At 41.5% G+C, this 14,948-nt stretch overlaps 1 protein-coding gene across 2 annotated transcripts; it reads right to left on the bottom strand.

Annotated features, from left to right (window-relative positions):
* Positions 1–2,622: 2,622 nt before the first annotated feature.
* LOC111635282 lies at positions 2,623–13,239 on the bottom strand. 2 transcript variants are annotated; one of them, XM_023380204.1, is made up of 4 exons: positions 12,860–13,239; positions 10,575–10,652; positions 4,171–4,332; positions 2,623–4,087 (listed from the first exon to the last, which is right to left on the bottom strand). In XM_023380204.1, exons 1-4 carry the CDS (start codon positions 13,087–13,089, stop codon positions 3,793–3,795), a joined length of 765 nt encoding a protein of 254 aa, XP_023235972.1. In that variant the 5' UTR covers positions 13,090–13,239; the 3' UTR covers positions 2,623–3,792. The 2 variants fall into 2 exon arrangements, with proteins under 2 accessions (XP_023235972.1, XP_023235973.1); XM_023380205.1 differs by lacking the exon at positions 10,575–10,652 and having other exon boundaries at positions 12,860–13,236.
* Positions 13,240–14,948: the final 1,709 nt, after the last annotated feature.

The raw sequence follows: 14,948 nt of genomic DNA, 5'->3' as shown, positions 1-14,948 counted from the left end.
ATGTCATTAGCGTGGGAGATGAGTCTGTTGTTTACATTCCAAGTCGCTGGTGTGCAATCCCTTGCAATTTTTGCCACGTTGTTTCATAATGGACCGATAGTCTTTTGCAGCAATCTGTCAACTTTTCCATGTACATGTTGACAACCAAGGTGACATCCAAGCTGATATTATTTACTAGTTTTTCTTGTTGGTGGATGTTTACATTAAGCTCTTGAAAAACTAATTCAATAGTTACAAATCTCTAAAAATTTGGCTCGTAAACCATCGGGATCACACTAGCTAGCAGTCAATTTCTTTTGGAAATGAGATTATAGAGATGGTGTTCAATTGCAACACAGTTTCGAAGCCAAGCAAATGGTATGTAGAATCGGCTTACACTTCAGTAATACTTACAATTTATAGTGATTGAAGGATTAGGACTGTGACTGATTCCTAATCAGTCACAATTTCAACTAAAAGCCACTATTTTTGTTTATCACTATTTTCACAAAGTGTTGCTAAAAGTCTCCTTTGGAAAGGTGGTAGTGATATATTTATTCAGTTTTAATGTGCACCCTTTTTGACCTTTTGAGAGCTGAAAAATGAAGTGTGCATTATAAATGAGAAGCTCAGAAGCAAAACATGTTAAGTGATATTAGTATTGTTTACAGTATTGTAGCATGTTAAACCTGTTAACTATAATTTGAATAGATTTCACTGTGGTTAATTGATTTTACATCATTTGAGTGTTCCCATCTATCAAAACTTCAGTGATTTTAATAGTGAATTTATTTAAAGTATTTAATTTTTTAGTTAAAGTTCCTATATTATTACATTAGAGAGAATTTATTAAGTAAATTCGGAAATATGTAAATTATTGCCTATGCGGAAAGGATTTTTTTTATTTGTTAATTTAAGATACTTCTATGCAACACCAAAGACCCGGATCGTGTCTTAATTATGATATCCATGTGAATTGCATTTTATGATAAATATAAATATTCATATTCATTGATAAGTTTCTTGTTTGCAATGCGCAAAACATTATTCACCATTATATATCGTGCTTAAATATTCGGCTTTAATTCGGTTAAATTTAAACATTTTTAATACCGATTCGTTTGGCAAATCTTCATGGCGATGACGTAAAAGGAGAAAGGCCAATCAATAAATAAAATTTTAAAAATTAAACAACTGCTGTGTTTACTTTAGCCGACACGCGAGGCGCCGTCGTCGTTTCTGACGTATAAGGAGGCATTTTTTTCAAAATAACCAATAATCGAGGAATTTAAATAATTGTAGATAGGATTATTAACCAATAGAAGAGGAGATTTGTTGGTTGTAACGTGGTGTGTTCTAGAAATCTATTCTGTTAAGAAGTTTATATTACTTTTTATGGAATATTTATTAAATTCGGATTTAAATACGAGCGCCACGTTACTTTGAATATAAACTAGCGGGTTAAAAGTTTTATATATTATTTCGTAAATGCTCACACAAAAATTAGCTACAGAATAGGTAAATCGAGGAATTATTCGAGAGGTAGCTATTTTGTTTAAAGTACAATTGATCTTTGCACCAGCAGCGAAGTGTGAGGTCATAATACATCTTCCGTTAACGTAAAATTACTCCAGATACAGTTTGCGATCGGTTTCTTCCCGTAACGAATTAGCGACGAACCCGATACTTTTTCGAGATGTTATTTCCTACGCGCGTTTATACACGAGAATCAAATGAACAGTATCCGGTGACCGGTTACAAAAATATGTCACGGGTTCAGTTCATTAGCAGGTAAGTTGTTTGTTTACCGTTAAGTAATAAAAAGAAATTTAAAAAATGCTCGAATGAATTCTTATTCGTCCGGAAATGGTTTTATTGTCGGATACGTGACTAAGGTCGTTACGGTACGAACCAAAAAAATAAATAAATACTCTGTCAGTAAAATGCCGTGTTCGTTAAAGTCGCGACTCGGAGAATCGACCTTACGCCGTAACGTGCGGTACGTAGATTTAAATTAAATTAAACGATCTACAGCGTAACGTATCGGTCGAGGGTTGGAACCGTCGACTTCCGCCATCAAATTTCTAATTTCTTAGTCGTTTCGATCCGCAAACGTCCAACGGATTCGACATTTAAAATCGGAAATGGAACCGGACAGAACCGCCTCCGTTCCGAGTAATTGTTATTAATTTACATTGTTACGGACACTTCTATCCGTTAAGTGTACATTCTTGTTCGAGTTAACAACTGTTACCATCAATTTTATTCTCTCGCATTTAATCGAGAGAATAAGTCCCATCCGGAAGTTCAGAAAAAAAAAAGTAGAATTAAAAAAAACACTTTTCTGGTATTTTCCGCTCGACTAAATAATACTAAACTTCGGTAGTTAACGCGACGGGAATGTGCTTTGGGGGGTTTAAATCGATCAAACGAAATTCGGTCCAGCGGCAGCTGCTTTTTATCATTCCGGACCACACGCGATAGTCCGGACGGATGTTTATTCCAAAAAAAGTCTAACGAAAACACCGAGCGCGCAAGTAGAAAATTTCGAACGTCACGCTCGATTGTCCGATAGAATTTCGTTTAATCTAACCAACGGCGTTAGCGACAGAGTGTTTTTTTGAAGTGAGTAGAAAACTGCACTGATTTTTGGTGTGTTCTTTAATTTGAATCGTCTAATTACAAACATAACAGATACGATAATGTACACGAAACGTAATATTACAAAGAATACCAAACTTTGCACACATTCCGAAGCAAAATCTTCCCGATGGAAGACGGGATGTTCCCTTCCTGCCGTTTTTTTTCGCCTAACGTCGATACCGATCTTCTCCGGATGTTACGAAATTAAACCGGGAAAGGCGGGGTTTGTTTTTTTTAATCGATTAGAATTTAAATGGATGGTCTCCGTCGCGGCGACGAAACTTTAAGAAAACGTGCGCGAGCTTCGTTTCCCGTATCGCTCGGTGGCCGCGACACTGTGCTTTGGGGGTTGAAAATATCGCTCTCGACAATTTCAGTTCGGAAATTAGGATCTAAAATTTTTTCCTCGTTCAGTAGATAGGAATTATCTCGCCGATCGATTCGGATTTTTTATATAAAATATTTTTAACAATAAATAATAATAATAACAACAACAACGAACGACACGGCCAATTCGCGAATTGTCAGAGTCGAGCGCGATATCGCGTCTCGTGCTGATGGGTGCCACGCGACGTCGCGTCGGTGAATTTAACGTTGGTCAGGAAGGTGGCGGAGAGAAGATCCTGCCCCGACGCATCCCAAAATATACACGATTTCGTTTACGCAGCGGGTGTGAAGACGGGGAGGAAGACGTCCGCGTGCGGTGCTTCGTTATTACAGATATGTATATATAACAATAATAATAATATCCAAGGGGCTATACATCCGCAAAACAAACGCACGTTAAATTTAACGGTGTCGACAAACGATCAAAGCTTCATCTCATCGACTAACTAGATAGGCTTTTTATGTATATATATATGTAATGTATCGCGTACGTGTATGTATATAATGTATGTATGTATATGTATACTCGGGCGGGAGAGAAGGCCGGCACCCCGGAGGGCGCCAGCAGTCTCGGCCGCCACCATACACAAAGCGATTTTTACGTTAACGATTTCGGAAATGGTCCTGCGCGCATCCTCCTCCGACACGACGCCAAAGACGCGTCGTCTATCCCCTTTCGTAAAAGGCACAAATTCAGCTTCGAAGTGGTCAGAAATCGAGTGTGAAGACTGAGCAAAAAAAGAATTTCCGTAACGACGCGTCCCTCCGGCCCTCCCCCACCGGCTACTGTATGACGCAACAACGGCATTTGGGTTTCTTCTTGATGGTCACCTGTTCCACCTGCGAACCGTCGGACGGCGGAACCACCAAACCGTGCTGAACTTCCACCACTCCCGGTTTGGCCGTTCCGTTCGCGGATGGCTTGTGCGACGATCCCAGAGTTCCGTTGGCCGGATGCCGCGTGGCCGCCGGTTCCTCGGCTATGGGCTTCCCCTCCTTGATCATGTTGACGATGGTCTCCGCCTCTTTGCTCAGTTCTCCGTCCGGTCGGAACGGGTTGTCCACGCCGCTGTCCGTGCTAGACGGTGGGAAGAAACGACAAAGTGTTCAGCTCCCGGCAGACTTAGCGACAAGCTCGCGACGCGGCGGCTCACTTCTTACCTGGCGCGATGCGGGTAGGCGTTCGAAGACATGACGACCGGCGTTCCGTTAACCAAGTCGACGGGTACGTCTCCCGATTCCGGCGTGGATACGAAATGAGGCTTTTGGCATTCGTAGAAGGTCACGCGCACTTTAGCCGGTGGCTTCAGACTCGATTCGTCTCTGCGGGAAAAGAAATGACAAAGTTAATACCGGAGGCCCGGGAAAACCGTGACTTCCGCTTCCACCCCCGGCCGGGTCTCCACGGACCGACGGACTCGAGAGCAATAAACGAAAGGAGGGATGTGGGTCGGGTATTTCCGAACGCCTTTGGTAATAAACAAACGCCGAGGTCGGCATTTCGTATCTATAACTTGCCGCTCGACATATTTTATAAACGTAAACACGGAGTTTGGAGGTTTTCCAGGCGTCTCTCCCCTGATTTATCGGTTTTCTACCCGAGATGCCGGAAGTGGACGGTCCGACGCTCGCCCGACCGGTTTCCGGGTGGGAACCGCGGCTCGGGGTTTTCGGAGCGGTAAGCGGGGAGGCGGTGGTACGGGGGAGGGTCTTCTCGGAAGGATGAAAATTGGATAATTTGCCGTTTAACTACTTAAAACGTGTCTAATTAGAACGGCAGGAAATGGCCGGAGAATTAAGAGCCCGCCGACCGGACTTACTCCGCGCCGCGCCGCACCCCCGATTCGAGTCGGAAGAGAGGGACGACCTCTCCGTTAAGAGGAGAGACCTCCAGAATTAATCGCGCTGACTAAAATCCCTCGTGGCCCACCGCGCCGAAAACGTATTAAACACCGGGTCGATGCCCTCGGAATAAAGGCTTTTTAGTCCTTAGAATGAGATTATTCTGCCGTGTCGAGAATTCCGGTTAATACTCGGGTTTAACGGGATTAACTGCCGGTGGAAATTTCGAAAATTTCGGGTGGCGCCACTTTAAAATCCCGTTTTCTCTCGGGCGGACCCGGGAGGAGGAAAAGCGCGCGACCCGGTGGCCCACAAACCAGTCCCCGGTCGCGCCACCGCCGCTCGGCGGCCGAGTTAAATGCCGATGCGTCGCGACGCCACCGTCCGTAAAAACGGTGGCGTGCCGGCCCGCAGTCGGACGCGGCGGTTGCGGATCCGTGGCCTTTCCCTTCGCATCCGAACCGTCTTCCAACTCGGCGGCTTTCCGGGGCGGGGGAAACTCTTCCCGCGGTTCGGCCGAGGGGAGACGATGCGACGCGCGCTTCCGGTCGAAAATCCACGGCCGTTGATAATGGCGGCCAGAATCGGCCGTCGTCGCGGCGTCGCGTAAGGTATCCGCGCCACCCGCCACTCAAATAGAAACAGACGACAAACTCCGGCTAAAAAAACACGTCGTTTATTTTGGAAGCGACATTGGCGCTTCAAGGTCACCACGTGGTCTACCGGGCGTTACGTAAGGACGGATCTTCTCTTAGCTTCTAAAATGGCGCATTTGGAAAGCTTTCAAATTAGTATGCGTGTCCGAACGCCGTAAAAAAAGTCCGAGGTCGGAGCGACAGGAAAAGTTTGGTCGCGTCTTCTCTCGCGGCCCGGTCGAAGTCAGCTGTTTTCGCCCGGTCGACTCCCAGCCGGAGGCGGCGCCCCGGCAGGGCCCAGGGACCCGACAGCGGGGCTCCTCCTGGGGGCCCGCCCATCTACTTACGGGCTCTGCAGAGGATCTTCGACGGACTTCATCGTTTGCCGTCCGGCTTCGTCGACGCCACTTCTCCCGCCGACTGACTAACCACCTGACGTAATCGTCGCCGGCAGCGAAGCAGCATGGGATACGTCGAACCGGTACCGGAGCGCGGGAAAAAACTAGTCGCTCGTCCCTCCTACGGCCTCTGGAATGCGCGCGTTTTTTCCTCACTTCTGGCGCTTTCGGAACGGGAACGGCGCCCTCCTTCCGTTTATCTCCCCGTCGCAGCTAGATTTTCCTTCGTACTCGCTTTCTACCGCGTACTTTATAGGCACGCCGCCCGCGACGACGTTTCGGCGTGACTTTCCCCCTCCCGCGGCGCCGAACGCGCGCGCGTCCGAGCGAAGCCAGTCGAAACGCGGATTACCTCGGCGATCGGTCTAGCGGAACTCTTCGAGATGGACCGAGGAAACAAAACAAAAAAGTAAAAAACAACTAACCTCCCCTTCGGTGGAAACGACCTTAACCTGGCTTTTGCGACATTCCTCTAGAAGCGGAATGGTCGCTGTCGTCGTTCTAGTTTCGCTCCGGGTTCGACGCACCGACGTTGGAGTGGAAAGAGCGATGACGTCGCCGATACGGAAAACGGACGGACGACGGACCGTAGGCGAACAATAGCCCCTCGTTCCGTTAATAGAAAACGAAGGCAAAGAGGTCGAAGGTGGTACGTTACCATCTACGTAAGTGTGTCGCCGAGTGAGCGACTTCTCGCTTCTCGCGTCGCGTCTAAGCGCTTACGTCCGCGTCTGGCAGCCTTCCAGGATGAAATAATCGGGCGCTCCGCAATCGCCAGATTACGAAAGCCGCGTAACTCTCGGAGAAGAGGAGGAGCGCGAATTTAGAAATGAAAAAAAAGCCCTCCCGTTCGAGAGGGACTCGTTTACCTATTCGAGAAGATCGTCCGTCCACTAATTATTTCGCGCTGCGGAAACTGCCGGGTGCGGATATCTCCTCGGAATCTCGTCTTCTGCCTTCTTTGAACGAGAGTAAGGCGCACCGGTCGTTTCGGCGGCCGGAAGCCCCGAAAAACATCCGCTCGCTCTTCTTTTTAACGCTCCCAAACGATATAAATAGCGCATTCCCCGGATGGTACCCCGCGCGATTTTTTTAAATTACGTAACGCCTCTCTCCCCGGACGAATTCCTTTCGTCTGCGGAATCCGACAACCCCGTTAACTCCGCGAAACGAAAATACCTCGATATGACAACGTTCGGAAACCAGAAAAATACCTTTTCGGTCGCTCGAATGCCGTCCGATGAATCCCTGCGACTCGCGAACTCCCGTTTTTGTCGACCGGTAATTCCCCAACGACCAATCCCGGTCTCTTTCTTTTAAAAACTTAATGCCTCGCCTACGCTCGACGACGCGAGGAACGTCGCCCACCTCTCGCGCGAAGCGACGCGACGGAGGAAAGAAGCGATCCAAAAAAAGAAAAACAAGTTCGAACGGATAGCGATTTGTTTATTTTTTCGGAGAATGGGAACGAAAGCGCGCGCGTGGTATATTTACTATCGTTGGGCGAATGTGTGTTAGTGGGTCGTTGCTTCGATCGAAAATAGTCGGAGGAAAGGTTGAACGACCTTGGCAGTGAAACGCCATCCGCCGTAACTCCCCCCGGCCGAAAAATTAATTTTAGGACTACGAACTTTCCCCGTTCGGCAGTTGGGGAAACTCTCCAACCGGTGATTCCCCCCGGTCATTTTTTTTCGGGCACTTACGTCATCCCGCTTAATGCGCTAGACGACGGAGCCGGTTTGCGACGTAGGAATTAATATTTAGCCACGTACAAGTCGGACATAAATTGCCACCCACAGACAAAAACGTGACGTAGCGGTTAAGAATAGCCGGGCGTGCCCGAAACGTCCTTGCGTAATCTTCCCACCCCCAAGTACTTCTAGCGTTCAAACTGCCTACGTAACGTTTGTACAGTCGCGTATTATTTAGACTTTTTCCGCATCGGCGCCCGGCTAGAATCGCCTACGAAATATCAATATTAGCGGGAGATTCTGGGTTCGATTTCTGGTTTAAAATATGAGATTTTTTACGCTGTCTGCTCAGGGCCAAAAATCCGATCGGAATTTAGGCAATTTCGCTCCGATACGTCTTGTTATATTTTTAAACGGATAGACAATAAAAGATGGGGGGAGATAAGACGACGTCCTTACGCGGCGACAATAATAATAATAATAATAATTGGGGCGTCGTCCACACAACATCCTATTTGACTAATCTTTTGTAATGGCCGTTCTGGGCTATTAGAAAACGGAAAAGCCATCGAAACCGACGTCTAACGATGTCTAATTAGTCGAACACTTAAAACCAGTTTCTTATCGAAGTTATTCGCTTGTTAAAATAGCCCCCCTTTTGTAAATGTCGTAACGGGGAGATCGTCACGAGGGATTAACGTGGTTCCGATCTAAGCAGTGGCCGTTCGTAATACCCGTGTTTTGCGATCTAAATGAAGGCCCGTATCCTACTAAGCGGTGTCAATGGCATCTGGAGTCGTTAGCCCACTATATTACGTCCAATATTAGATTCCGTCGGATCGTTTGTCATACAACAAAGGCATATTTCTAGAATGTTTATAGAAAATTTCGTGTGTTGTGTTGTTGTAAATCTCCGATTAAAATTCTGCTTTTGTAATTGTTACGTAATAATGGAGTAAGTTTTAAATAAATTTTTATTAGCGAAAACAACCCGGAACTGGAACTAATTGGGAAATTTTTGTTTTTGTTTTTCTTCGTACGTTTCTAGAAGCGAAAACGTAACCAGTTTAGTTGTCATTTTTCTTTATATAAACTAGTTTTTGTAGGGATTTCCGATATAACTACGCTACGCTGCTTCCATTAGACAATACGCCAGTTAATGGCCAGAGGAGAGCGACAGCGACATATTTGCACCTATAAAATCTCGTGAGCATCTGGAATGGGTTGAACTTCGAATCCATTTCGCACCGCGTTGAAGGTTAAGAAAACCCAAGGTTGCACGGCACAGACGGAAAAATTTAATCTTAAAACGTTATAATTAATTGCCGTATCGCTGGTTACGTAAAACTTAAAATAAATTGCGTAACTTATCCGTTTTCCCGTTTATACCCCGGCAAAATTTTCCAAATTTGGAACGAACGTAGACCAAAAAAATAAACAAAATTTAATTTTCGCCCTCCCCTAAGCTCGTCCTTCTCGATTAATTAAACTCGACCTCCGAGTTTAATTTTAGTTTAATTAAAAGAAAATTATTATTTAAATCGCCTGTATTAAAGTAACGAAAATTAAAATTAACTAAAACGGCTTCCGTCGTATTTTTAACAATGGTTCTACTTTCGACTACCAGATGGAGGCACGGGTTAACTTAACGACTGGTTACCGGCGTGACGTTTTTTAACGATCGAAAGGACGTCATCGGTCTAGCGAAGCCTTTATGCATATGTATTTTTAAATTAAGCGATTTACACGATTTTTTTATAAAATTTAAATAATAATAATACCTTAATTGTCGAGAGAGAACGTCCCGGAATTGGTCACGCTACATTTGCGCCGTAACTACAGTCGTTAGTCTACTTTCCTTAGAAATTCTTTTCTGCCGTAAATATTTTTGGTAACAAAACATATCATCCAAAACATTAATATTTAAGTGATTTAATCAAGAATCGACATATTTTTCCAGTCGTTTATCTGCGGATCGCTGGAGTAGAACGGCGGAAAACGCCATCGAAATAATAATAAACAGGGGCTCGTTCACCTGACTTGTAATGAAAAAATTGATAAAAATAATGGTTTTAAAATCCGGATAGTTATTATATTTTACGGTTAAGTGACAGCTGGCGATGCAGGTAACGCTAGAAGCAAAAACAATAGCGTACTAGTCTCGAATTTTGACTGCGTGCTTACGTGACGTTGATAGATGAATCGAGGAAACCTGCAGGAACCAATACGAGAAAGAACACGAGTGATGACATTTTTGAAGGGAGGGAAAACAAACAAACACTACAGAAATCTGCCCCCAAGAAGCTACACTTAATTATTTGCAGAGAAGGGAGACACGATTATCGTATTTACGTAAACTTCTTTATGTGATGTACGTGGATGCTATTGTTCGCTGGAAACATTTCTTATTTCTCACGATTATGCCACGTAACCGCTCTCCCATTTTAATTAACGAACATTTTGTAAAAGGGAGAAAGTAATTTAGAGAAACTTCTTGGAAAATTCTGAAAGATTCGACTGCTGACGTCATAATATAAGAAGTACAGTGAACTATACAGTAATTATACTTGAGTCAGGAGAACGACCTCAACCCTTTCTTGTGTTCGGAAGATATTTGTGGCTGTTGCTAACGACAACGTTTTAACTGGCAAGCTGACAGAAATACACTCACCGGCAGCTGACAAGATGTTTCTAAAACAACGAATCTAGGACTCCGGGGCTTATCTCGGGGGGTTAAACTTCGGAAAAGGGTGGTTCGAGAGGGAAAGAGGGCCCTCGATAAACTCGATCTTTTCGTAGCTATTCGTGTACTACGATACTTCACTACCGAACATTCTAAATAATGTCAAACTATATATAATCGTCTCTAACGTAACGTATAACCCATTAACACCATTAAAAATCTCCATTTAGGAGAGGGCATTATGTAAGAGTCTCCTATATTTAACATTTGATTAGTCCGTGTTAGTAGCTATTCTACTTATAAAATGATAACTCACGGGTTCTTATCCGGAAACGGTAAATCCTCTTGACTTTCGATCACCATTGTTTGCACCATCGAATTACCAAACGATACTCTGTGGAGAGAAACAAATAAGCTACTTTTGTATAAGTGACGTCTCTCGTACAAAAACATCTATTTGTTTTTGTTTACCCCCTCCCTCCCTCGCCATTTTTATAACAATTTGTATGTCTACGCGAAAATGTTTATTAAGTGTTGTTTTTGGCTCCTAATAATTTAAAGCGTGCAAACGACAATTCTAATTTTAAACTTGTAAGAAATCTGAAATAAGGCCAAACAACTTCAGAAAAGTATTTATAGTGACTTGTAATTGGTTGGCAAATCGAGAACATCCATCTTCCGAGCTAAAATTTTTATTCCCCCCTTTGGCCATATTTTACATAAATTCTGAAAAATTATTCTATTAAATATTCATCGAGTTTTGGCTCCCGTCTTTGACCGTGCCGAAATAAAAGTCGGCTGCGAATTTTTACTCCGTTTTACACGATCTCCCTTATGAATTAATGATTTTCTTATCTGCCATTTTAAAATATGTAAAGCTTTAAGTCTTTTTGAGTTTTTATTGCACAAGCCACGGCCATTTACGACATTTCCCAAACGTTGAAGTCTAATTACGATTCCATTTTATATACATATATTTCTCCCCCCCCCCAAATTACTGCCGTAAAACCGTAAACATTTAACTTAATATAGCGAGACACTAACTGATTTTATCAAATTCATTTCTTTAAATTTCTCCTGTAAATTCTGCTGCTTATTAATCTTAGAAGGCTTGAGAGAAAGCCTAACCGAACCCTTCTCTTCCCTTTAAAATACGTAGAAGGTAATCTAACCCGACGTATAAATTACGTTTTGTCATCTGATATTATACAGACTTAAGTGTAATTGTAGTACATTAAATCTTATCATCTGTAAAGAGAAATATAATTTATACTTTTTATTACAACCTTTCAATAACATAATTAGATGTAACCTTGGATTCTTAAATTCTATATATATATTTTTTTCTTTCTTTCTCTCTAACAATATGCGCCGCTACCTATTCTATTTTTCGAATATTTACTGCAGCGTCAGAAACTTCGATCGATCAGATGACCTTTAAAATGGGCGCGTGCGAACGATTGTTCTAAAGGGATTTGTCATAAAATTATCACCCATTAAAATATTAGATGATTAACTCTAGGATGATTTCTTCGAACAGTTCTTTTAATAAATAAATAATAATAAAAAAAACAACGGCGTACTTGGCCGATATCCAGCCATTCGAGTGCATAATACTCTTCGCACTTTTCATTCACACCAAAGGAAATTTTAGAACAGAAAGAGAGAGAGAAAAAAGCGCAGATTTCTCCATTTAACTTTTTATTATACCTTTATACTATTTGTTCAGAACTGCGACGGACATAAAATAGGCACAATAGACGAGCCATACACGCATCGTCCTTGACTCGTACCTGTAAGTGTTCAACTGGTGCAAGTATTTCAGAATTCCTGTCATATAAACTTTCCCGGAAGTTTCGCTCGATAACAAACAAATCAACTCGAAACCATTCTTTATTTTTCATTATTCGTTCGTCCCATTTACTCCTAAATTCGTGATTATGCACAAATTCTAACCATTGAAATTCCTTATTTTCGTCTCGCCTCGTTTACCAGGCTCTGTAATCGCGTGTGAAATAATTAAAATACGTTTAGTTATGCTTCTAATGATAAGTGTTTATAAAAACTAGTTTTTTTTGATAAGAGAGGTTTTAAGTTCATTTCGATCTAAAAAAATTCCCCTTTAAATCCCCCAGCTTTCATTCGATCCGAATAATTTAACAGTCGGTCGATATTACACGTGTTCGGCGAATTCGAAAGTAAAAAAATAAATGTTTAATTGTCGATTACGCTCCACGTGACTGCTGCATGGTGACGTCAGACTGCAGTCTCGTCTGCTGTCATTTCGAATCGATATCACGTGTTCGTCACCGCCGAGCGGAATTAAAATATTAAAAACAAACGACGACGTCGAGATAAATCGATTCGAATTACCGACACGAAATTACATTTTTAAAAACAATTAAAAATATTTGAAATTTTTTTAAATATCTCTCTTAACAGCAGACGATAATCCGCGGTTGACATGGCAACCGAAACAAACATTATGCCTAAAGCGCCACTACGCAATTTTTTTTTTTTTTTTGTATTAGCCATCGATTTTACTTTAACTGTTCGATTTTTCTGATATATTTTAATTAGAAATTAAATAAAAAAATATACCTTTTATAAATTGCCGGCCTTCCATTCTTGATGCCGCCGTTCAATAGACATAACTTATCATCGTCGCCCGCGTTTTTGGTGTCGTCGTCATTGATTTCTTGATCGGTTCCTTCTTTAGTTTCGTCGTCGACGCTGATCATAATGTTTTCTGGATCGGAGGAGACTCCGGTCGGCGTCTTCTTCCCCTCCTCACCGTCCACAACGTAAGGTGTCATAGGCGTGGGACTCATGCTTCCAGCGAACTGGATTCGATGCTTCTCCACTCACTCTCCCGTCATCCCCGAGAAGAGTGCGCTGCCAACTGACCTACTGAGTGAGTTACAGTTTGGTACCACGGGGCGAGTCCACCGCTCCGATCGAGGGGAGCGCCTCCTGCCGTTTATAATCGGCGTTACTAATTTATTCCCTACCGATTCGATAATTAAAACACGGAATTTAATTTCGCCGCCAATTATTTTACGCGATAATCCTTCAAATTGTCTTTGAAAAATTATAAAATATATTTCGAGTGTGGGTTTTTTTCGGCGTGAAAATTAAAAGGAAATGGGGGTACTTTCCCAAATAACCAGTTATTGTGTGAGTGAATGGCCTGAATCCACCTGCTTGGGTTAGTAACCATTAGATGCGAAGCTGTGACTAGAAAACACGATTAACGGGAGTGAAACTAGTTCTAGTGCCAAAAAAATTACATTAAAAAATGTTTCGCCCGAATATTGACCATATATCGTGTATAAATTTGTACTCACTTACCGAACGTTACGTTTGATGTTTAATGAACCGTCGAAAATGGGTAGAGCGCTTCCAGACGGGTTCGAGATCGCTAACTGAACCTGATATTTACTTATATTAAGATATATTGTGAGCGATATTAAATTAATGACGCAACTGATGCTTTAAGATAATTGCTAGGTAACTTAAAATTCTTGTTAAAAATTCACGCTATAATTTTATATATAGGATAATTCTACAGCTTAAATATTTAAATGCTAGTTACGTAATTAATTAAGAATTAAGATGAGGTAAATATGACTTAATGTACAGTACTTGTTATATATTCTAATTCTGTTGCGTTAAAACCCTTTAACGCCCTTCAGCAATTTTAACTAATTATACAATTCTTATTTTGAAATTTAAGTGTTTGAATCGTAGTAGATGTAGGGAATGATTATTTCAGTTATAAAATGATATTATTATACAAAATACAGGATCTTGTAATTATCCTGTAATAACTCCACAAGAATCTCTTAATTTTAATTATTTTTACAGAAACTTAATACGAATCATTGTGACGTAATCTCGATAACTGTTATTTAGTTAAAAAGGGTCTCCGTTAAAATCTATCTTACGATCGCTTAACAACGTAATTCGAAATCTGACCAATCGCAAATAAACACAGTTAATACGTCATTCGAATATTTTAGCAATGGTACATTGTTCTAATTGTCCAATTTCGGTGTTCTAACGTTTCTAAACAAGCATAGCTAACTTAAAATACTGTTTCCACGCGATATCGGTATCTCAATAGCCTAATAAATCTTTACTCCTACTTAAATAGGAGCAACAAGTACGTAATTAAAAAAAAAAAAACTTTTTTTGGTGAAGTTCACCGGATGTTTACAATAATATTTTATAATTTTAAGCTTAAATGAAGAATACATTGTAATGAATTGTAGCGATGTAGAATGAGAATACATTGTAATTAATATTGTCTTCTGTCCTACACAATTACCTATTATATCTAACAATGAATCGTCTAAAAATCGGTGTTTAAACAATAAATATGATATACTGGGTTATTTGAGTACAAGTACCTTTTATTATTTAAAAAAATTAGAAGTAAATAATAATAATAAAAAAATAGCATCTAATTCTTTTATAAAAAGAATTCCTTTATTATAATCTATGAAATTTTTTGATTTCACTAATCTAGAGGTCGTTACGTATCTGCCATTGACCTAATTCGTTACACGATTCGAAAAAATATTTTCGTAAATTTAATTTATCAGAAATTTTATTAAATATTTCCCACGAAATTTAATTATAATTGTAATTTATTTATCATTAAAAAAAGTAATTAGGATTAATTACG

The sequence above is a fragment of the Centruroides sculpturatus genome, unplaced genomic scaffold (genome assembly GCF_000671375.1).
Source record: "Centruroides sculpturatus isolate CEXI.00-Female unplaced genomic scaffold, Cexi_2.0 scaffold898, whole genome shotgun sequence".
In the NCBI taxonomy this organism is placed as follows: domain Eukaryota; kingdom Metazoa; phylum Arthropoda; class Arachnida; order Scorpiones; family Buthidae; genus Centruroides; species Centruroides sculpturatus.
This window is presented reverse-complemented; position numbering and strand designations above follow the sequence as displayed.